At 34.5% G+C, this 25,628-nt stretch overlaps 1 protein-coding gene across 2 annotated transcripts in view; it reads right to left on the bottom strand.

The window, feature by feature from the left end:
• The window catches only part of CDH19 (cadherin 19), a 73,985-nt gene that overhangs the window by 10,247 nt on the left and 38,110 nt on the right, over positions 1–25,628 (bottom strand). Inside the window, exons 8-9 of one of the 2 annotated variants that reach the window (XM_032311018.1) lie at positions 21,914–22,035; positions 21,332–21,559 (exon numbers count right to left, since the gene is read on the bottom strand). In XM_032311018.1, coding sequence (XP_032166909.1) covers positions 21,545–21,559; positions 21,914–22,035 — 137 coding nt within the window. In that variant the 3' untranslated portion in view covers positions 21,332–21,544. Of the gene's footprint in view, positions 1–21,331; positions 21,560–21,913; positions 22,036–25,628 lie in introns of those variants that run through there. The other variant, XM_032311017.1, reaches the window with a different exon arrangement.

Here is a 25,628-nt window from a genome sequence, read left to right as displayed (position 1 = left end):
TTATTCTTAAAATAATAGAGATACTAATACTTAAGTTTTAGGAATGATTTTTAGAATTTTATGTCATAGCTTGTCAAAGTGCTTGTCATACCGTCTGTACATGTTTATACGGTGTTTTCTTCACGAAAACATGTTAGTGTTGGGATTTGCATAGACAGAATGGTCTCCTGAATCCTGTGTGTAATCTCATCATATTTCCTTAACTAAGATTGATAGCAAATTGTAAAAACTCATGTTTACCTTGTTGACACATGCAGTCTTGAGTTTTAGACAAGGAATAATTTATCTCACTACCTGCCTTTCTGTATTAAATACATGCATCTGGGATGCCTGCGTGGTTAAGTGTCTGTCTTCGGCTCAGGTCATGATCCTGGGGTCTTGGGATGGATCCCTGCATCGGGCTCCCTGCTCAGTGGGGAGCCTGCTTCTCCCTTTTCTACTCCCCCTGCTTGTGTTCCCTCCCTCGCTGTGTCTCTCTGTCAAATAAATAAATAAAATCTTTAAAAAATAAATAAAAATAAATAAACAAACAAATAAATAAATAAATACACAAATCTGAGCAAACATTGAAAATGTTTCCCTTTTGGGTAGGTAGTTTTAAGAACAATGGTGAAGTGCTGATTTTGTATATATTTTTAAATGATTTTAATTAATTAAATTACTCCCTACATATGTACAGGTAAACTGAATATGCATAGGTTTCAATATCCCGGTCCCTCTTTAATGTACATCCCTCAACTTGCACTTGCTTTATAAACTAAACTTCCACATGCTTTAGGGATTTTATCACTTTACAAAATAGGAAGCCACTGATATAATAGAATCAGTTACCATCAGCAGGTACCATTAATTCTTTTGAACTAACCCTGAATGTGTACATTATTCTTGAGAACATAGATTTCTAGAAAAGAGCCAACATTAATGAGCACAAGAGTCTTGACTAGGAATGCTCATTTTTTTTTTCATTTCATATGACAATGGCAAGGTTTTTTTTTAATTTTCAAATAAAATTCTAAGAAAAAAATCTTGTTGCATTGATTAGATTTCCAAACTATTCCCTACATCTACTTGCTTGGGGCTTACCACTGTTGTACACGCTGATGAGAGAAGCAAAGACAAATCAAAAGCAAAGAGTAGACAAAGTAGACAAACAAGGGTGGCTATATTATGACAAATTCTGGGAGCTCAAATTTTTAAATTCCCCTTTGTCCTGGGTAGAGTTTTGTCCAATTTTTTTCTGAACCAATACATGTGATTTTCCATTTATAACACTTTAAAATCTATAATGGAAATACATTGTGATAATCTAGAAAGTCTAAAAAGAGTCCCCATTTTCTATTTCCTTAGATTAAGCTTCAAGTCACCTAAGTATCTCAGGTGAGTAAAACACTGGGTCAGAATCTGAATGCAAGCCGATGTCACTGCGAGTTGAAATGAGTAGCATGTGTCGCCCCCAGAGCACATTTTCTTCAGATGTATTGAGAAAAATAAAATTGATAAATGTTTAAAATGTACATCATAATGGTTTGAAATGCATATCCACCGTGAAAAGATTCTCTCCATGTGATTAATTACCATATCCATCCCCTTACATATTTATCATTTTTAAAAGTTCTACTTAGCAAATTTGTACAAAGAATTTTATCACCTATAGGCACCATGTTGTACATTAGATCCCTAGACTTTATTCATCTTATAACTGAAAGTTATACTCTTTGACCAACCTTTCCCCATTTCCCCCACCCTCAAGCTCCTGGCAACCACTTTCTATTCCTCCCAGGCCCATTGTTCAAGCCTTAGACCTGTTCTTGTTCATGAAATTGGCATTCAAAAAAATACTGTAATGTGTGTGGTGTGCAAGAAGCAAACAAAACCAAGTCTCATAAAAGACAGAGACATACAGAGAAATAGGTAATATAATTGCCGTAGAAGAGATATAAACCAAAATGACTGGGAAAAAAAAGAAAAAAGAAAAAATAATCTGAGTATTAATTTAGGAAAAAGAAATGATTTTCCAAGTGGAATTGAGCAAATGAGCTAATACTTGAGTAAAAAAAAAAAAATACGAATTAATGGGGAAAGTGTGATCCAGATAAAAGGACACCATGCAAAAACCAGGAATCCAGAGAGCATATATTATTAGGTAGGATTACATGAAATTTGCATTTTTTAGGTCAAAGTGAAATAAACACTGGCAATTTTCTAAGTTTCAACTTAATCATTTTATGGAACTACAAACAGTATTTGACTTTAAAGATAATCATGGGAAAAAAGATAATCATTTGTGTCTATCAATTACTTCACACTATGACTTCTTTTCCTTAAAAAAGAGGCACACTTGGGCCAGCTTACTAAAATGTCATCCTTAGATTACTATTATGTGGATTAAAAAATCACTACAACATTCATTTCCCACAAACTATAAGTATGACCTTTATTAAACATGCAACTTTTTTGATAGCTAGACAAAGAAGCAAGTATCCTACCTGGATTTGGAGCAAACAGGTCATACATTTGAGTCTGTTTCTTTACCTGAACAGCAGATATCAATGAAATCTACCTCCGGTATTAGTCGAGGAATGCATTTTTGAATAAGATTACAAACTATAAATTGAAAAATGAACTATAAATCAATATATAGGTATTGAGTATTAATATGTTATCAGTTTCTCAGAATGTGTTTAAGAAACAATTTCTTTCAATAGAAACATGTTAAATGAAAAGTGAGAATTGCAATAAATGAATACATGCAAGGATTTTTACAATTTCATCTCAATTGCTTACTAACATAATTATTCTAGGTATTTGTACCCTGCATCAAGCTACAGATGTGAATTATTCTTTGCATCGTCAAGAAATATTGTCAACAAATTTGAAGAAGTCTGTCACTTTCTTTACCACTCCACTGAGGAAATGATACAAAATGTGACTTGTTTAGATAAAATAAAGGATTTGAAAAGGTTGTTGAATATCCACTCAAAAGGTCAAAGTATTAATTAACACAATAAAATTAGAGCTAACAAGAAAATTTAGTCTATAGTCTCTTTTTTCTTTGTTTAGCATGTTATTAGGAGAAAAAATTTTGAGAAACTCATGGTATTTTAATATTATGGTCTGGACAGAAGCAGAGATACTCTGTTTCTAAAAAGGACTTTTTTACCAAATTATAGGTACTTAAGTGTCACAGATATGTAATGTTTTACAGATATCTACTTATACTCAGTTAAAATTTTTACTTTCTTAAATTTTTATTTCAGTATATACTTCATTTATTTTGTTAATTTTTAAAATAGACCTTATAAAGTTAATATAAAATCATCATATGTAAATAAAAAAGATTAAATTATGAAATTATCTGACTAATATACCAAAGGTATCCATTCGGCCAGTATTTCATTGGTATTTGGAGCATCCCACGCCATCTCAGGCCCTGGGGGTGAAACAGTGGCCAGCACCAAGTGTCTGTCAACACTGCTTACATTCTAATGGAGTACAGAGACATAATGCCTAAAGCAAAAAAGAAAAGTGCAGACTAAAACACCCACTATTTCGGGGTCAGAGGATCTGGCATCTAAACAAAAATTAGATTAAACTTCAGAAGTGAGCGGTGGTGACATCATGAATATTCTAAAAGGGCTTGTACTTCATTTTGAGGTCCCCCTCCAAGTTCTAAATTGGAAAAAACATGATTTTATTTTATTTAGGATTCCATGATCCAAATGATTGGGCAAAATTTGCATTTTAGCATGTTCATTCTGAAGACATCTTTATTGTGAATCTGGAAATAGGGAACCCAGTGACAAGCTATTGTCTCGATCCAGGGGAGCAACTAGTTTGTACTCAAGACCTCCTGATGTGATCTATAAAGACAACAACAATCACAGTTACAGAACATGAGCTCTTTTTAATGAGAAATCATACAGAAATTGCTGAAGTGTTTATAGAAACTGAAGCTGGTAACAACATGCTCTCAGGTGACGATATGGTTTCCCAGGCTCCAGATTTCCCACAGGGAAAGTTGTTATTGTCAAAGTAACACTTCACCATTTCAAAGAGGACACACAATATATTCTTCGGACTACTGCCCTACCACTAAGAACTGACTGCCTTGGAAATTTTCTACATGCCTTCAGACTTCACGAATAAAAATGACTAATGAGCAACAACTCTGGGTATATCCCTGCACGGGAGCCGTGAAACGGGATAATGAGAAGTTTGATTTTATAGGAGCGTCCTTCAGCAGAACTGTTCATGGTTCACTCCAGAAGATGTCTTGGGCCCCTGGTAGGGTCTCAAGAGGGAGGACAGAGCAAAATCGACAGATTAAGGGGGTACTTAGAGGATGGAACCCAGAGAATCAGTGACTGACTGGATATGAAGAATGCAAGAGTAGAATGAATCAAAGATGATGTCCACACATCCTTCCGGCACAACTTGGTGAGTTACGGTAATTTTGCAAGAGATGTTAAAATAACAACAGACAAACGCAGCAGGCTTGGAAGACAATTCAGCATAACCTTAGGGCATATACGTAGCAATCTCTAGTTAACTGGGCATACAGCTTGAAATATAGGAGAAAAAACTGGCATGAAGATCTAGAAGCCATTTGTGTATGAACTTTAATGTCTAATTAAATTTAATGTCTAATGTCTAATTAAGACATAGGTATGACTGAAAGCAAAGACAGTGATTTTGAAAAATAAATAAATAAAAGAACAGGACACAAGACAGAAAGGAGGTGAGAAGAAAACCAGACTATAATGCAGGATCATGGAAATTTAGGCAATAGAAAATTTTTACATGGAGACAATGTAAATGTCTTTACATTAGAATATTGTTATGAAAGAATCTAAAAATCGCTGATATTATACTTTATTTCTGGAAAAGATATTTGGTATCAGTCAAGATAATGGGAATCATTAATTTGAAAAATTAGAACTATTTCCCCCAAACAGGAAAGGCAAATTGCCCTAGTGTCAGCTCATTTATTATACTCATTCTGCAAACCACTGAGCCCTCTCTCTCTCCTCCTCCTCCCCACCCGGGGCACTTACACACTAAGAACAAAAACAAAATTTCTGTTTATCCATATAGATCATTAAGGAAAGTGCCTGATTTTCTCCAGAATGGAGAGCAACTATTCTTGCATTTTGACTTTCTACGATGAAGGTATTATCTATCCAAAGCAGATAGACACCTTTTAATTTATCATCCTGTCCAGCAATTAAGCCTGTGGAAGTAAGATCAAGAATGATTTTCACAGTGGGGTGTCTGGGTGTCTCAGTTGGTTAAGTCTCTGACTCTTGGTTTCAGCTGAGGTCATGATCTCAAGGTCAAGAGACTAATCCCCATGTGGAGCCCTGCCTGCAGGGCTCCGAGCTCAGCAGGAGGTCGGCTTGAAGATTCTCCCCCTCTGGTCCTCCCCCACTTGTGTGTACTCTCCCTTAAATGAATAAATAAATAGATAGATAGATAGATACATCTGTTTCTTTAAAAAATAACGATCTTTACAGTATGAGAAGACATAAAATACTTACTGATTTTTAATTTATTACATGTGAAAATGACAGCATTTTGTATATATTGTGTAGATACACATTAAATTGATTCTATTTCTTTTTAAAAATTATAAAAATTTAATTTGGTAAGAACATTTAACATGAGATCTACACTCTTAAGTTTTTAAGTGCACATACTGTGCTGTTAGTTCTAGGCACTGTGTGGGGCAGTAGATCGCTAGAACTCAGTCCCGTGGTATAATTGGAGCTTTGTACCTGATGAACACCAACGCTCCATTTTTTATATTTTTAAATGTGACTTCAAGAAAATTTAAAATTTTGTCATATTTATTTGGCAGTACAGCACTAGATCTCATTTTCTGACTAAATGTCCTTCTTTTTAGTAACTTTTTTGTATATATTTTACATATCATTGTATGGACCTGAGCTGCAGAAGACCATGAAGTGGTAGTGTGAAAGCAGAGATTTCTTCCTCATCATTGTTTTAAAGTCGGCTACCACACATTTCAGTATTAAGTGAGATCATGACTGTTGATTTGAGTGCAAGTATCATCATTTTATTATTACTCTATTTATTATGGCTGCATTTTGTCTTGGTTTATTTGTTACCCTGAATTTAAGTTTTAATTTTGTGAAAGGGCTTCTTATCATCATCAAATGAAGTTTATGTGCATCTTTTTGTTCCTTTGAGATATTGATATAATGGAAAATATTAACATTTTAAAATAGTTTGTTCTTCTCCTTAAAGACATTTTTCTATTCTTCATATCACCATTTAGTACCTTCATAAATTGTTTTTAATTATAATTTACATATAATGTTTACAGCCATATTCTTAACAACCATTTTGTGTTTATGTTTGCAGGTGTTTAATTTTGTCACTTTTCTTTCAGTAAAGCTACTCAGAGTAATCTGAGGAAAGCTCCCTCCCCCTTTGTTTTGAATGTTTTGGGAAAGTTTATATAGCATGGGGACTAGTAATCACTAATAATTTTGATTTCTTGGCCTAAGATATTCTTGATAATGTTAATGATTTTTCTTTGAATCTCTATTCCTATTTTTCTTACACCATTACTTTTGCATTTTATCACCTTTTATTCCAGCAAATGATTTTGAACTTTCATTTTGAAATAACTGTAGCTTCTCAAAAAATCTCAAAAACAGTGCAAAACACATTTTAAATACTTCTTTCAGCTAACCCAATGGTCATGTCTTACATAACTGTAGAAATCAAAATGGGTAGAATATTATTAAATGGATAATATATTCAGTTTTCACTGGTTTTTACTTCCACATGTGTGTGTAAGTGTGTGTGTTGGCATGTGCGTGTATAACTCAAAAGTTGGATCTCATGTAATGACCAGTGTCACCACACCCCATCAGGATTCAGAAGACTGTTATCACCACCTGTGTGAACTCCTTCATACTACTCTTTTTTGGTCACTTACATCCCCACTCCTTCCCTTGTTCCTTGGCAACAACTAATTCCTTCTCTGTCTCTTATAGTTTTGATTTCTGGAGGATGTACTATAAATGGAATCATAGAGCATGTAAGCTTTAGGATGTTGCTGTTTTCACGAAACGTAATGCCTTTGAGATTCATTGCGCTATGCGTGTATAAATAATCTGTTCCTTTTATGGCCAGGTGGTACTCCCATTTACGGATGTATCACACTTTGTCTAATCATTCCTCTGGTGACTGACATGTGGATTATTTTGGTTTTGGCTATTATGAATAAAGTTGCTATGAATATTTTTATGTGAACATAAGTATTTCTCTGACATGTGTGCGGCACTCTGCCCAGTGATGATGATTAGGCTGTACAGTAAGTATATACTGAGCTTTATAATAACCTGTCAAATTATGATCCATTTTTTATTTCCACTTCCTCTTCTCCCAGCACTTGAGGATGTCTGTGGGCGGCGTTATTCTAACCATTCTGGTAGGTGTGTAGTAATAGCTCATTGTAATTTTAAACTGCATTGTCCAAATACCTAATGATGTGCAACATCCTTTTGTGTGCTTTCTTGCTTTCTGTATAACCTCTCAGTGAAACGTCCTGTCATGTCTTTTGCCACTTTGTAATTGGATTATTTATTTTTTTTAACTGCTGAGTTTTAAGAGTTCCTTGTATATTCCAGGTGCAAATCCTTTGAGTATTCTTTGGTTTTCAAATATTTTCTTCCAACCTGTAGGTCATTTCTTTAATCCTTTTAACAGGGATTTACACATTTTTAAGTTTTTATAAAGTCAAATTAATACTTTCTTTTTGTTATGAATTGGGCCTTTCGTGATATATCTAAGAACTCTGTTTAGTCACAGAGAATAGGTTTTTCTCCTGCGTTTACTTCTAAAAGTTTTACAGTTTCAAGTGTATGTATAAATCTATGATACATTTTGAAATAACTTTTGTATAAGATAAGAGGTTTAGGTGGAGTTTCCTATTTCTTCCCTATGTATATCCAATTGCTCCAGCAAAATTTGCTGAAAAGACTAGAGAATTTATAGGTATCTTTGCATTTGTTCTGCAGTACTTTTCATGTCATCCAGATTTGCAAATTTATTAGGACATGCAAATATTTTATTATAAAATATGGGTTTTTTTTACATGTATTGATCTAATTGTTATTTCCTTTAATTTGCCTACTCAAAGGTAAAATTTTATCTTTTCTTGTATTACAAATACCAGTTTTGAAATTAAATAATCTGGTCAACAAAGAAAGCGGTATTTAATTACTTTAAGAAAAAAAATTGGCAAATGCAATTCATTGTTATTGCTCCAGAAATTTAATCAAAAATCAATAATCTGACAAAATCAAAACTTCCAAGAAGAAAACAAAACCAACCTCAATTAATGTTTATATTGAAGTTGTAACTTTTAATTTTTATTTTATAAGCAATGGATTCCTTTAAGTACAGGATAAAAAATTAATATTTTTAATTAATTAATTAATTAATTAATCTGTTCCCACCCTTATCTGTGTTGAGAGTTTTGTTTCTGTGCAATGTCAAGTGTACATACACACCTTTTTAGTTCATTTACAAGGGAATGAGCCCTGTGTCAAGAACTTGTAAGACTACTCTTAACTGTTAATTTTAACAGTAGCAAAATTAACTTTTAACAAAGACCAATTCTACCCATTGTCTTACTTAATAGAATTTTATCTTTACTAAATCCTTATAAGATAGGGCAAAAGTGTCTTTCTTTTTCAAATGAGGAGACTGGTATTCAGTGTGGTTAGATCATCATCTTATTTGGGAATTATGGGCGATAGTAAAATCCTCTTGTAACTATACCAGTCAAATTTTCTGTTACTGCTGTTTACTGTTGTTTTTGATGTTTCATGCCTAAATGAGGGGAAACATATTTGAATTAAAACCCATGGTTTTCTACATACGTGATTTTTAGATAATAATGAAGAATACCAATTAGCCCATACAACACCCCCAAATTAATAGTAGAAAACAAATGTTTGTTGCAGTCTACTCTAAAGGACTCTTTGTGTCTATAAAAACTGGGACAAAATAAACACATAAAAACAAGGAGAACACTTAAAGAATAATAAAGAAAACAAAAATTACTTTCCTATTCTGTCAACTTTTCTCAAATGGTAAAAAGGTAAATTCATCACATTCACACAAATACATTCAGTTATAATTTGAAAACTTAAGCTTTGTATTGTTTAAGACTAAATTAGAAGTTTAGTAGATAATACCACTCAAAAAGAGAGAGAGAGTATACTGAGTTAATAAATACCTATCTTGTCCTTGACTCTGGTCACTTTGGGGCCAAGAATGATAATTAGCTGGAAAATAATGACATTGTTTAGCTTTCTAATATTCTATTTTTTAAGGTTTTATTTATTTGTCAGAGAGAGAGAGAGGGAGCACAAGCAGAGGGAGAAGGAGGTTCCCCCCGGGGGGGGGGAGGAGCCCGATGTGGAACTCAATCTCATGACCCTAGGATAATGACCTGAGACACCCAGGTGTCCTAGCAGGAAACTACTGGGAGGGTTTTTTTTTTTTTTTTTTTTTTTTAGATTTTATTTATTTATTTGACAGAGAGAGAGTGAGAGCAAGCACATCCAGGTATAGAGGCAGGCAGAGAGAGAGGGAGAAGCAGGCTTCCCACTAAGCAGAGAGCCACAGATCATGACCTAAGCCAAAGGTAGACACTTAATTAACTAACTGAGCCACCCTGGCACCCCATAGATTTCTAACATTGTAATGCATTCAAGCAGTGTCCAATATCCCCAATGAAGTTGTCATTAAGAAATCACCATTTTGGAAAAAAAAAAAAAAGAAAGAAAGAAAGAAAAGGAAAGAAATTATCATTTGGGGAAGAAACCAGCAAAATTCTATCTAAAATAATAAAAAAATATTGTATATAATAAGACATTGTTTTAAGATATACAGATCTTTGAATGCATTTGGAAAGAAATTATCATTTGGGGAAGAAACCAGCAAAATTCTATCTAAAATAATAAAAAAATATTGTATATAATAAGACATTGTTTTAAGATATACAGATCTTTGAATGCATTTGGAAAATTTTAAATTTTTTAAAAAATGCTACACTTTTGGACTCTCCATTTATTCATAGATTTATATTATAAAAAGTGATCCAGCATAGCTTATGGATAATCTTATAAAATCTCACATACACAATCACATCACGAGCTTTAAAAAATGAGTTTCATAATTCAAAGTATCTTGCCCTAATTATTTGCAAATACAAATTTTAAAAATCTGATAATCTTGATGCCAAAATTAAGGTAATGAGGGAGAATGCTGCTTTTAGAGAATAACATCGGTTGTTCTGAAGCTAATTGCATGACTTCAAATTGTGTGACTTCAAGACTCATTAATTTGGTTGTTCTAATAATCTAGGAGCCAATTTCAAAGACTGGTTTCCTTTTTATTGGGTTTAGGGTGCTTTCTTAGGTAATTGGCATCCCCAAACACCTTTCACTTTGGTTGTTATTAAGATCTCTACATGCTCACATTTTATACTCATTTTGACATGCTTACTTTGTTAGTATTTCTATACCCATAAATAACTTATTAAAGATGTTTTCTATAGATCAATTTATTATCAATGCTTACTCCATAAGAATATTAGCAGTAAATATTCTATTTTAAAAGACTATGTAATAAAATATGGTTTCTTGATAAAATATAAAAATTATGCTGATTTTTACAAAAGTATATTATAGAAAATGATTTGGGTAAGTTCAATAGATCAACATATACTACAGAAAACATTCACATTAAGAAATAATTAAGATGTCATCTGTAATGGATTCAGAACACTTGAATACTTCTTCATTGACAAGCTCTCTCATACTATTTCTGAAAGATCACTTACTACATCAATACCAAGAACCTGCTGTTAAACAAGATGATTTCTCATTAAATAGCAACTACTACTGTATGTTAATACCAGAATGACGTTTTCAGGTTTTTGCAGGAGTTTATTTCCCCATTTATCTTTTGTCTTTATTTTTAACTAACATTTACTGATAAAGCCAAAAAGGTATCGAGTATATGAATATAGCTATTTGTAATTGAAAAATTTTTGTTGTTGTTGTTGTTCCAAGTTCTAATTTAAATTCTAGTCAGTTAACATATAGTGTAATATTGGTTTCAGGAGTAGAATTTGGTGATTGATTCATGACTTACATTTAACACCCAGTGCTCATCCCAACAAGTGCCCTCCTCACTACCTATCACTCTTTCAGCTCACCCTCTGCCCACCTCCCTCCTTCTACCCTCAGTTTGTTCTCTTAGTTTAGAGTCTTATGGTTTCCTTCCCTTTCTTTTTCCCCCTTCCCCTATGTTCATCTATTTTACTTCTTAAATTCCACACAAGTGAAATCATATGGTGCTTGTCTTTCTCTGACTTGTTTTTCTTAGCATAATACATTCTGGCTCCAACCATATCATTGCAAACATGATATTGCAAGATGTCATTCTTTTTGATGGCTAATATTCCATTGTATATATATACTACAGCATTCTTTTTTTGAGAGCGAGGGAGAAGGGGCAGAGGGAGAGAGAATCTCAAGCAGGCTCCACATCCAGCATGGAGCCCAATACAGGATTGGAACTCATGACACTGCGATCATGACCTGAACTGAAATCAAGAGTTGGAAGCTTAACTGAAGCACCCAGGCACCCCTACAACATCTTCTTTATCCATTCATCCATTGATGAACATTTGGGTTCTTTCTATAGTTTGGTTATTGTTAATAATGCTGCTGTAAACATCAGGGTGCAATGTGCCCCTTTGAATCAGTATTTTTGTAACCTTTGGGAAAGTACCTAGTAGTGCAATTGTTGGGCTGTAGTGTAACTCTATTTTTAACTTCTCTGACGAACCTCCATACTATTTTCCACAGTGGCTGCAGTAGTTTGCACTCTTATCAATACTGTAAGAGGGTTCCCCTTTCTCCACAACTGACACCTATTTTTTCCTGTGTTGTTAGTTTTAGAAGTTCTGACAGGTGTGAGGTGGTATCTCATTGTAGTTTTGAGTTGTATGCAACTGAAAAGATTTGCTAAATTTGACACTGCTTACAAGCATTGCATTTTTTGTACAATTTGTTTTTGCATTTTTTGTCTTCCATGATAGCTTCTAATGTTTAAGATTTTTTTTTTTTTCACTTTTTGGTATTATTACCTTTATAGACTGTCCATATACATTCAATCTTATTTAAGGTTAGAGAGTTCTGTACCACTCCTAGGATTTTATGTCTCTATTTAGAAATTTAAAGTATTTGGTTTAAAAAAGCATTTGCCATAACTTTGGATAGCTATACACAAATGTATGTGTACTGATGCACACATGTACACACATATGACAAAACTAGCCCAACTAGTGAACGATGAGTGGGGTTATCATTTGCAACTTGAGGGAAAATTGTTTGCCTCCGAATCCTTATATTTCTAATTAATGAAAACCTTCTGAAAAATGATCATATCCGTATTTCTCTAAGGTACATTAATTACAAATAACTGAAGAAATAACAGATTTTGTTGGAATTTCCCTTAGAGTGGTCTCCACGTTATTGAAAATAAAAGAGAACAGGAGAGCTATAAAATGAGAGCAAGAGAGAAAGAGAAATCAGGATTTTTCTTCGTTTTCTGGGACTGGCATCCCAATTTTGTTTACTAATCATTCCATCTGTATTTTCTGCAATATCCCACTAAAATATCACAAAACGTTAGGAAAGTGAATGCTTCCAAATCTGAGGCAGAGAATATAAAAGATGAGTTTATGTATTAGTCTGGGTCCAACTAAGGGAAAGGAAGCACACAGTAATTTAAAAGGAGGAATATTATTATTAAGAATTATTAAACTATACTAGGAGAGTAACTATAAAGATGCAATAAGAATTCCAAAGAGTACTTGGAAGTTCAGTGAAATTATCCAAAGACACAAATGTGGAAGATAGGGCCTCTCCACAAGACAAGTTTTAGACCTCCATGGAGAACATGTGGTTGCAGCATCTTGTTTCCAGAACAAAGGAGCTCACTGGGTTGCCTGAGTCAGAGCTAGCCCACATTCTCCAGGCAAGCAGAACAATCCTCCAGGGTACAAGTGTGTGGGTGGACAGAAATGCAGATGGAGTTGGGAGGCCACTGCAGATACAAGGCCTGAAGCTCACAGCATCCATACTGGGAGGGCTGCAAGACCTCACCGGCTTTGGATGGAGTTGCATGGTTGCTGAGGGAATGTACCTTTGGGACCTTTGGGGCTATACTTGTGGCTGGATAAAGCACCACATATATCTTCACACTGACCAACTCTGCAGGTTGAGAAAGGCAAAAATAAACATTCTACACAAAGGACAAGGAAGAGAAGACCTTTTCCTTCTTCAACGTTCATTCCATGCCCTCCTTTGACAAGGCTCAACATCGCATTCCCAGTAAGAGAAATGCTCTAAAGGGACCAATCCATTATCACGGTATCACGGAACAGGTATTTTTTAAGGCAGTACTGAGGCATGAATGTGAAGACAGAAAGCAGTAAATTAGTAAGAGGCAAAGCCTCGAACATATTGCTATACCAGAAACGATGAAAGCAATCAAAGACTAATAGGTCATGTCTAAAGTACACAGAAACTGATACAAATGTCTGAAGACCTATTCTTTACCACTCTTTGTCCATTTATAATTCTTGTTGATATGTAGATTGCTTATATTTTTTTTCTTTTGTTTCTACTTGTGTATGTGTATGCACGTATGGGTAAGCACATGTAAGCATGCTTTAAACTATATGGTGCCGTGTTTTTTGAGTATCAGAGAGGCCTGCTGTTTTATAAAGAGTGTTGTGAGGAAGGAGAGAACATAGGAGAAGAAAGAGGGAGCTCACTTTGGGATGCTTAATAGAAACAAATCCACACCAAATTCCATCTTCCTTGGTACAAAGACTCCTTCAGGTTTTGCTTTTATGAAATTTTATATTCCCTACCCCAACATTTTCTAAATTATATTTCTTTTTTTTAAATATTTTATTCATTTATTTGACAGATCGCAAGTAGGCAGAGAGGCAGGCAGAGAGAGATGAGGAAGCAGGCTCTCCGTGGAGCAGAGAGCCCGATGTGGGGCTCGATCCCAGGACCCTGGGATCATGACCTGAGCTGAAGGCAGAGGTTTAACCCACTGAGCCACCCAGGCACCCCTCTAAATTATATTTCATTTTAGCAATTTACTTGGGGGGGTAAGCCTCAGGCCCGGAGGGGCATCACTGAAGGTTCCTCCTTTCTCCACACTGCCTTCCTTTCTGACTCTTCAGTCTAGAGGAGATTCTTTCCTCTTTGCTTACACACCCATTTGCTATCTGGAGTAGCATATGCTGTTCCTGCATCCTTCCTTGGCTCAATCAAGAATTCATATCATGTGACATATATATTTCCCAGTTTGTGTTTTGATGGTGTAGCTTCTTTCTTATTTTGTTAATAGACTGCTTATTCCTTATTTTTAAATAGAGTAAAATGAATTCCCTCTGAATGTCTAAACAGAATACTCTTAATATTTTGCTTATAGGCACCATTATATTAAAAATAATTATGTTGTCTGCATAAAAACCATTTCAGTTACACAAGATATGCTTTATTATCTTTCAAAGCAGGTATTTTTTGACAGCTTATTCCACTAAGTTGTAATGTTCACACATTACTATCTAAGTTTTAGGAATGAGTAAGAGATTAAGAGTACTTTTGAACGTTTTTAATGTCACTCTAGGAGGTACATATTTATATTAGGGGCTTGGTTTCGACTGTACTTGAAGGAAGCCTATCCAGTAAATTTCAAACCAGAAATCAGAGACCAACTCAATCTGATTTCACATGTAACATCTGAGGAATCATGGTACAAACAATGAAAATCCAGGAACCACGATCGCCCTAACACCCACCCACTAAATAAATCATCACCAACTGTGTGTCAGGAAGGAAATATCTATGGTAATGTTGGATATCTTGGCAGCACTCAACCTGTACCTTGATTTCAATTCATAAACCACAACATATGTAGCAATGTGAGTGGGGATTTTTGGACTCCCCTTGGATTGGAGTGGAGGACCGTTATAGGGAGGCATGCTGCGTATCATTTTTTTCAGATACTTACAGATCTTGGACAAACTTCTAAATGTGATAGTGACATCTCTGAGTCCTCTGACTTATCTGATGATTTGTGGCATTCCTCCTTAAAGGACACTGATTATGAAATAGCACTAACCCATGTGATTTATTCTGAGTTTGAGCTATGCATCTCCCAGAAAGGAGGTGAGATTCAGTTGTATCAATTTCATTTTTGTTTTTGCCCTCACGATCGCAGTTATAATTAATTTATTGGTACAAAAATTAGAAAGAGGGGCACCTGGATGGCTCAGTTGTTAAACATCTGTCTTTGGCTTAGGTCATGGTCCCAGGGTCCTGGGATTGACCCCTGCATCGGACTCCTTGCTCAAGGGGAAGCCTGCTTCTCCCTCTCCCACTCCTCCCTGCTTATGTTCCCTCTCTTCCAGTGTCTTCTATCAAATGAATAAATAAAATATTTAAAAAAAAATAGAAAGAAAACTTTTTTTTTCTATTTGCTTTTGTATTGTGCAAATAATCTAAGGACAGCTAGTCTTTATAATTATCAGGGCATAGTTAAAATAAGCATCATTCTTGGAGAAAGAAACTATAATCCTTGCTCACTCCTAAGCTATATGATGTTGGAAAAGTTACCTAAACTTTTTGAGGCATAATAGACACATCAGTAAAATTATAAAAATATAGCATGTCATAGATTTCCCACAGAGCTTTGTTTGTAAACTCTAAGTCACACAAGAACTTAAAGTCACTATATCCAACAGACACCGCTCTTCTTCAGCAAAGTTCAACTCTCAATATGCCTTTAAAGTCTGTTGCATTAAAATTAGCATGTGAGTTTCTTTTTGAGCAGTTCTACTCATTTTTAAAGACTGTTATTTCATTTTTTGATTTTTAGAAGTATTGCTGATAATAAGGAAATATTAACTTACTATTAGTAAGTAAAGTAATCTTTCCATCAGTAACTGGAAAGGCACATTCATTAAATCTAGGCTACATTCTGGGAACCTAGTGACATGAACCTTTTTATGCCTTCAGCATTGTACTATTTCATCATCTTACAAATCATTTCATCATTACTCATACATTTCTCTTAATGTGCTTTTAAAAGACTTAAATGAAACTTGTAAGATGAATGGCCTAGAAGGATGATAAAATAACGAAGTAAATCTTCCCCACTGCATCATTCTCCTCTTCCTCTTTTTAAATGTGTTGCTTAAAGTATTACATCATTGTTCAAAAAGATCAAAAAACTGATACACTATCTTTTTAGTTTGATTTTATTTTTTCTTTAAAAACAGATGAAAATTCAAGATTTTTCATTTTACATTCATAATGCCTGAGGGAAAGAAATTGACAGAGGAAGTAATTTCACAGTAGTGTGTGAATAGAAGATGAAAACCAAAAGCAGAAACCAGCACTACAGACGCAAGATGATGGTGGAACTGATCATGTAAAAAAAGGTTTGAGACAGAGTCCTCAGATGAAGATAAAACAGATGAAGATTCTCAAAATCAAGAATCAGCAAATGAACAATATGATTTTAAGGATAAAGGAAAAATATAGTAATCATCCTTTTAGTCACTCAACAGGAAGGCCTTCATCACACGATATTTTGCGATAAGAATCTGGGCTGTTCTGTTTGGCTAAAAATAAATGTGACAGTATTTTTTCATCTTTTATAAATGTTTTGCACCAAAATCTACTTGATTTATCTTGCAAATGGAAAACTGCTGAAGGCAGAATGTATCTAAATGTCACTGGAAGGAAGGGAATGCAATAGGATTTTTCTTTTTAACTAGATTATTATATTTGCGGTTTATAAATTTAAAGATGAAATGCTTTGCAATCACAGAGCAAAGAAGATAGCCATTCTTTCTTCAACAAAAATATGAGCCGTAAGGGTATTTTAAACTTCTCAGAGTATTACATACTGAGAAGTACGTATTTGACATGTTTACATTCCGTTAACATTTGACCAAGAGGACTAGCATTCCCCTTGGCCTGACTCAATTTTAGACAGGATTCTTCCTGACTACAATCTCCTGACCTCCATTTTTTCTGACCAATTACAAGAGAATTTCTCATAGCAAATTATTCCTCTGACCCTTTGTAATGTAGGTAAATCTCCCAAACTCTTTTAATTCGGTGATGCAGTATCGTCTTTCTCAAAAACCTGAAAACCATCCTTCCCAAATGTAGACATCAACAGAGATAAGACCCCATCTCTCGTCTCTATGGGAGGGTAGGAGCCTAACTTCTCTTGGAGCCAGTCACACAGCTGTCCTAATCAGACTGGCCAACCTCCCCCTCCCCACACGCATTCTCTAGCACTTTTTCACTAGTTCAGCCCAGCGTTTAAAAACTCTCCTGAATTTTGTTTCAACAGTTAAGTTCATTTGTCTACCCTATTGCAATGGTCTTTATTGCAATAATCTGAATTACATCTTCCTTGCCATTGCTAACAAGTGCCCAGTGCAATTTCTCTTTGCCACATTTTAGTCAAGTTGTTTTGCACTGTCATTTTATTTATATAGCTGTGAATGACTTACAAAATTACATATTTTTAAAGAGTAAATTTGACCATATGGCAAACTGTGAGGATGATTTTTCTCCCCCCGGAATAGTGGGACTTAAGTCTGTTGACACTTCCTCCTCAAAAACTGTGGCACTCATGCATGTCCACATCAAAACTCTTGTTTCTCTCCTACATTACTGGTCCCACCTACTCAGTCTACTTTGCAAGATTCTCTATCTCTACTGAATCCTTAAATATAGCCAATCCCAAAGGTTCTGCTCAAGTTCGTTCATAGTCTCGCTTTTTATTTTCTTTCTGGGTGTTATTACATATACTACAAATACTACCTACAAATATTCTAGTGAGTCTAAAATCTCTATTGTTAAATTCAATAGTATCTTTTCTTTTCTGCTTTTACCTGACCTGCAAGCAGCAAATAAAACAGGTACTAACCACTCTTCCTTGGAATACTTTTTTAGTTTCTAAGGAGTTACTCTCCTTGCAAATTTTATTTTCTAGTGTGCCGACCCCCAAACACTGATACTAAAGTACCTGTGTCTCAGTCTTTAGACTGATTCTTGTCTCCGTCCATACTCTCTCTTTAAAGGATCTCATCACACTGCAAAGTTTAAAACATCACCTACAAGGCTAGTAATTTCAAATGTGTACTCCAGAGAATTACAGAAGAAACGCTCTTTATTTCAGGAACTACTGTCTTCAGGCTCTGCTCATTTATCCACCTAGTTATTATTGGGAACCACACTGCAAGTTGACAAGAATATAAAAATAAATCCATTCATTGTTCACAAGGATCTTGGAATCTAGAAAGCACATGAAACTAGAAATGACTCATTTTGCAAACACATAAGATATATTCAAACTATGGATAGAGAGAGGCAACAAAATATAATGGTAACATGCATGTATTCTGATGCCAGCACTCGGGATAAAATATCTCTCTCTACATAGGAAGGAGCAACTTCCCTGGGCCTCAGTTTCTTCACCTGGAAAATGAGACACATTATATATTTCCCTCACTTTTTTTTTGAGAATTTTTGAGAATTGGTCTAATGTTTATAATGATGCTAGAATCATGCCTGGGATGTTGCAAATATATATTTGTTTAAAATAGTTTGATTATGTGGCATGTGAGTTCAGTTTTGCAGTATAGTTAAAATTCCAATAGGAACTGACAAGGGCATTTCAGAAAGAAGGGTCAATATGAACAAACTCTAGAGAATGTAATTTGTATTTTGAAAGACAAGTAATTCAGAGTGTGAACAGGAAATGTGTGTATATATATATACATATACAATTGCAATCAAATCAAAGAGAGTGATAAATACCAGGCCAGTGAGTTTTGTACTTTTATGTGCTGGTATTGGAAAATCTATTGAAGTTTTGAGTACTGAAGTCAGAAAACTGTGCTGTAGGAAGTTTTGTCTGCTCTGCCCTTTGCTGTGAATTTATCTCTGCCTAATGCCTGAAGACTCCTGTGATCACGGTGTCACTGTCAGTGAGCAGAAGTAGAAAAAAAAAATCTCATTCTCAAAAAAGGGAGTATTCCACAATATTACATATGCACTGACCTCTGAGTTCTGACCTGTGAGCCAGATTCTGTGAAAAGAACGAATGATCCACTGAGACAGTAAGGATATGAGTGGACTCTAATGTAATCACCAGTTAAAGAAGCTCATTCCTATTAGAAATGTCGATTTCCATCTTTTCACATGATGCACAAGTTGAAAAAGATTATTATAAACACGATTAGTTAGAGTTGTTATAAATAGCTGGAGGAGTTAGAATAAAAACTCCAATATGGTCAATAGTGGTGGGTAGCCTCATCCTGAGAAGTGTTTACAAAATAGGGCGAGGGCACTGGTATTGAGTCTCTTCTATAAACTGTGTTGCTTCCCAAATCTTCTGTCCATCTCAGCCCAGATAAGACCATCAAACTTGCAACTTTATTGGGTAAGCGGATTTACCACCTGGGACATTTAAAAAAATAAGTGTATAGTAAATTAAGCCTATTTTTTTTAAGTTTGGGAATAGGTTGTCTAATTAGGGCAGTACTGTGAATACATGCATGTTTATGTAAAGCATATAAAATATTTAAATTTGACATATATAATTTTAATAACTATAAAATGTAATTGTACTTACAGTAACTATAAAATACAAGCCATCTTAAATATGTAAATGTAGTATGTAGAGATTTAGAAAATTGTGAGATAAATTATTTCCAAAATTGTTTTCATATTAAGCTTATTATGTGTCCAGATAGGCAGATGTGTTTGAAAAGTTTGAGAACATCAGATATGTTAAGCAGAGCCTTCGATAGCTCAGTTGGTAGAGCGGACGACTGTAAAACATCAGATATGTTAAATTCCTAAGTATATCAGCTACTTATAATTCCAAGTTCAAAGAAATGTTTAAAGTCAGTTTCTACAGGAGTCGTTGGTAGCAGGTCATCTGCATTCTGTTTTAGGGATTCCTTTACACCATATAGTCTGTCCATAGGTTTCTATATTAGTTCGATTTTGGATCTGGGGGAAGTGTTGCATGGTGAGAGTCTCTGAAAGTTTTATATTGACATTTTACTTTATCAAAATCCCTGGGTCCTACCAATTCAAATTAAGTAGCTTAAGTTTAAATTCATTTGTATATTTATTATAATTTTATTATTATTTTAAACTTAGGAAATGCTGATAGGCAGTATTTCAGTATTATTTCTAGAATACTATGTATTCTAAAATACATATGGCCAAATCGATTTCACAAGACATTTTAAGAGCTACTAATCATCCCCGTTATGTTACAATTGAATAATCCATGGTGATTCATGTATGCGTCATTCTTAAAATATGTCTATTTCCTAAGTCAATCCGAGGAAGACAATTATCATATGACCTCTCTGATATGAGGAATTTGAGAGGCAGGGTCGGGGGTTGTGGGGGAAGGGAAGGAAAAAATGAAACAAGATGGGATCGGGAGGGAGACAAACCATAAGAGACTCTTAATCTCACAAAACTGAGGGTTGCTGAGGGTGGGGGTTAGGGAGAGGGTGGCTGGGTGATGGACACTGCGCACAGTAGGTGCTATGGCGAGTGCTGTGAAATGTGTAAGACAATTCACAAACCTGTACGGTGATTCACAGACCTGGACTACTGAAGCAAATAATATATTATATGTTAATACCATTTTTAAAAATTTTAAAAAAGCAAATTAAAAAATGCCTATTTCTTACCATATTAAGTATTTGAAAATGAAGCAAAATGTTGGCTACTACTATTTACTGGCAGAAAATTAAGAGTTCCATTTTTGTGAAATCCGCATTGTTTTCACCTAGCTTCATTGAAAAATTCAAATCTATTGAGAATAATTTATTTCACAGTAAATATATACTTCTATATATACATATATACACACATATACACACCTACATACTCACAGTCAGGATTCTGAAACCTGTCTATAGATCTTTAAAAATGTTTTATGACGTGGAATAGGCTTCGATGATTTCAAATGATGCCTAAGAAAAATTTTCATTCACTGGAACTGAAAACAAAGAACCATCTACTTTAAGCTTTACATTTTGCAGATGAAAAAAGTGAGTTGCACAAGAGAAAACGTGTGAAATAAATAGTGAAGTGAAAATACACGAAGAAAGAACGAGAAAAAAAGAGCACAGAAGGAAGGAAGGACGAGGGACGGACGGAAGGCACGAAGGAAGAGAGCAAACGAACACGTGAAGAAATGCTGGTGTGTTTCCGCGTAAGTCTGCTCTCTGTTCTCCGCATCTCTAGGAACTCGTGTGACATTAGGGTTCTTTTGTGTTGAGGTGTCTGGTACAGTAGTTATTAGCTACACAACGAATTCCAGCTCCTTCTCTTCATGTTTCTGTTTATGCATCATGTTTCTTTAGGCCGGGATGAATCAAAATATAAAAAGTAATTGAAATGTGATTACCTATTCTATAGAATTACCCAAAAAAGGACTTTTCTTGAATAAACAATTCACTGTGAGTCCCCAGTGTTAGCAGAGTTTTCAAACATCTGAGGCATTTGAAAGTAGAAAGCTTGAAGCTTACATTTTATTTTTTTAAAAAGACATGTAAACTATACAGAGCTCACAACATAAAATAAAAATAGTCATTGGCATAGGTAAAAGAAGATTATTTTTATCGTTTCAAAATGGGAGGGATGGTAGCAAAAGTTATTAAATATAATATATGGCAATGTTTAGACATTAGCAATTTATTGTAGGTCCTTACCTGACCAGAGCCTGCATTTTCACAAACATATGTGTCATAGTATTCAGAGAACTCAGGAGCATGATCATTAATATTAAGAACTTGCACATACACAGGAACTGCAGAGGTCTGTTGCACATTGTCTGCAAATTGAATAAGCAGAATGAAAATAAAGAATGTTAATGCTATCTTTAGGGGCGAAGAAGGTCATGAGGATTGCAGTAGACACTGGGTGGCATATTTCTAATTTCCTTGAATAAAGGCTACCTGAGCACAGAACCTCTATATCAATCATATATTTATCAAGAATACAGCCTAGGAAAAAATGTTCTTGACACATTCAAATTAGCCAATACCTACCAAGTGCCTTTTCCTTGCCAGAGACTATAGATAGAGCTGATGAGAAAAAGTAATGAAAAAGATGGTCAGGTTTAGGGACACCCTCCTAAAATCCGGTAACTGTTGAATATACGTATATTAATGCATTTAATTCATTTAATAATGAATTACCACCCTCCCTAACTTTACTGATAAAAACACTGTGAATTTAGTTCCACAAATTACAGACAAATGGCTGGTCTAAGGTCATAGCTGAAGTAGAAAGGGCAGTTTAAGAAGCCAGCAACAAGTGCTCTTAACAATGGCACTGTTTGGTACAATTTTTAAAAACAAAAACAGAGAATAAGGATCTAGATAAATTTTAAAATAGAATAAACAAATCCAGGTAAAGCTTTATGTATACATTCAGTTGGGAGGATTTTCTTGCGAGCCAAGAAATACAGAAACTATGAAGGAATGGGAAGATATGGTTAAATACATTTTAAAATGCTGTCCTCAGCCCACCCCCACCCTTCCCCCCAAAATAAAAAAAGCCACAAAAACAAGAAGATACCAGCGAACTGGAAAAATGTTTGCATCAGAAGATGTAAATTTTTTTTAATAGCTCTAATTTACAAATTCTGACAGTTGATATGAAAAAAAAAGCAATTTGGGGAAATAATCACAAACTAGAAATTCATGGATGAGAACATTCAAATGATCCACGCCAGTTTTTCCACTTCGTCACTACTGATATTTTGGACTAGATAATTCTTTGTTTCAGGGGGTTCTCGTCTGCACTGTCCAGTGCTTAGCAGAATCCCTTCCAGGAACTTGATGGTTGTGACCATCACAATGGGCTTCACACATCGTCAAAGGTATCAGGAGGCAAAACCGTCCCCATCTGCTCTTCATAATATTCACACACACTCTGACTCACAGAAGGGCAGGTAGTGATGACTTAGTCTGTGGGTTCCGTGTTAAACACAGTGGGGCACAGTGATTGTGGAGCATGGAGAAATAGTAGGGGATGTAAATCTTTCCTGGAACTTAATCCGGCAGTCGATGGTAAGAGATAAGCTACACTTCTCTTTGACCCCAGAATTCCTTTGGGAAATCTATGCTACAGTCCAAGGCACTAGTATATTCAAAGAGTATGTGATCCAACTTATTTATTCCAGAAATTTTTTTCATCTCAAATAACTGAAAATAACCCAAATGCATATCAAAAGGGAAATGAGAAATAAATTACAATCTCACTATGAAACTGTGTGCACTTATTAAAAATGAATGACCTAATGTAATAAACATATGGATACAGTGAGCTTTAAAAATAATTTTAATCTTGATCCTCAATTTGACAAAAATGCTTAACCACTGTCTCAGCTGCCTCTCTGCAAATTGGAAAAGATACGAGTAAATAACCTTATAAGATCTGTTATAAAGATTAAATTAATTAAAACATATAAAGAATTTATAAGATTACTTAGGATATACATAAGCAATAAATGTTAAATATTATTATTTTATATATCTACTAATCAGCAGTGATAATACACGGCATTTTTTGAAATGATAAAGAAAGCAAGTTTCTGCTATTGTGTATTTGCGTATCATTATTTTAAATGATTTTTTATTTCAAAAAATGCTGTGGGAAGGTACATACAATTAAAGAGTGAGAAGAAGGTTACTTTGTTGTTTTAATGTCTTTATTTATAATATCCTCTTCTTATGTTATTGCAAAAGCATTATATTTGCAATTATAATTTGTATGGCAAATACATTAAAAAAAAGGCTTCATTCTCCCTTTTGAAATCAAGGAAAAGATTTTCCCTCTTTCCTCTTCTTAAAGCATTTACTTAGAAAACTTGTAATTTAAGTTATATTTCTCTCTCTCTCTCTCTTTTTAATGTAAGTAAACCCTTTAAAAGCTGAATAAATGTCTTGCCAACTTCACAACACAGGCTTGTCTTTCTCAAGTATGGAAGCCAACTCTATGAAATATAATTATCAAGGAAAATAACACTCTTTTCTCCTAATTTCTGTTGGAGACTCATTTCAGCAAAGCCTTTGACTGGCACTCAAAACCACCTCTTGTCATAAAGGTCTGAGAAATTTAGTTTTCCTTTGGATAAAGCCGGTTAGTAAAAACAGATGGTCATGTCATCTACCTAGTAAACATAGAGTGAACTATGTGCGACACCCGGTGTGAAGTCTTCCTACTTGAAGGCTAGTACTGGGTTATGTTGAGAACATGACGCTTGATTCTCCAATAGGGTGAAATTTCGTTCTTACTTCGAAATCGCGGCAGTTGCTGTAATGCACCATCACATTCGGTTTGAATGCTTTTCAATCATAAAACTGTTTTCTGTCTATTCCACTATTATGGAATTGTTTTCTGGGATGGCATGGTCTTGTCTGTAACGATTTTTCCAACAAATAACAGTTGCAATGATGACAGAAATTATAATTTCCAATTAATTAAAAATTATAATTTGCAAGGTTTATTACATACCAATAAATCTAGGTCTTAGGTTTTATCATCTTAAGACTTATAGTAAGAATTATCATCTTGAGACTCTTCTCTATTGTGTTATGCTCAGGATAAAAATAGATAAATAAAACATTAAGATATAGCAATTTCCAGAGATTACAAGATAAAATTATTCAAAAATTAAGGCTCATATATTTTATGGCTTAAGCATATACCCACAGATAAACTTTTTGCTTAAGTAAGTAAAGGAGAAAAATTATTTCACACACAAGTAATTAAAAAGAAAAGAATTGAGTGCTGTGAAGTGTGTAAACCTGGTGATTCACAGACCTGTACACCTGGGGATAAAAACATATGTTTATAAAAAATAAAAAAATTAATTAAAAAAAAAAGAATTGAAACTTCTATGGTCAAAAAATTATTTTTTTTAAAGATTTGTTTGTTTAGTTTAGGGAGAGAGAATGAGAGAGCGTGAGCCAGGAGAGGAGCAGAAGAAGAGACACTCAAGCAGACTTGCTGCTGAGCATGAAGCCCACCTTGGGGCTCGATCCCACAACCCTGGGATCATAACCTGACCCAAAATCTAGAGTCAGATGCTTAACCAACTGAGCCACCCAGGCATTTCTCAAACAATTATTTTTGATATTGATACCACATTAATAAGAAATTGGCACATACAAATATTTTCTCCAAAACTGTTCTAAAATGAGTTCAATGATGTAGAACAAGAAAAAAATTTCATAGAGAGGAAAAGTACATGAAAATTGGTTACTTGGTATTTCAAAAGTTTCCTCAAACAAATTTTTCTTAACATGACACAAAAAATTCAAAGTCTTCAAAGATGAGTTAAATATACACTAATTTTGTAGCTTTCTGCAAATGTTTATCTAATTATATTTTACTTTGGAATTTCATCCCCAATGC

Source organism: Mustela erminea, chromosome 13 (genome assembly GCF_009829155.1).
Source record: "Mustela erminea isolate mMusErm1 chromosome 13, mMusErm1.Pri, whole genome shotgun sequence".
Lineage (NCBI taxonomy): Eukaryota > Metazoa > Chordata > Mammalia > Carnivora > Mustelidae > Mustela > Mustela erminea.
Note: the sequence above shows the minus strand (reverse complement) of the source record. Positions and strands in the feature narration are given on the sequence as shown.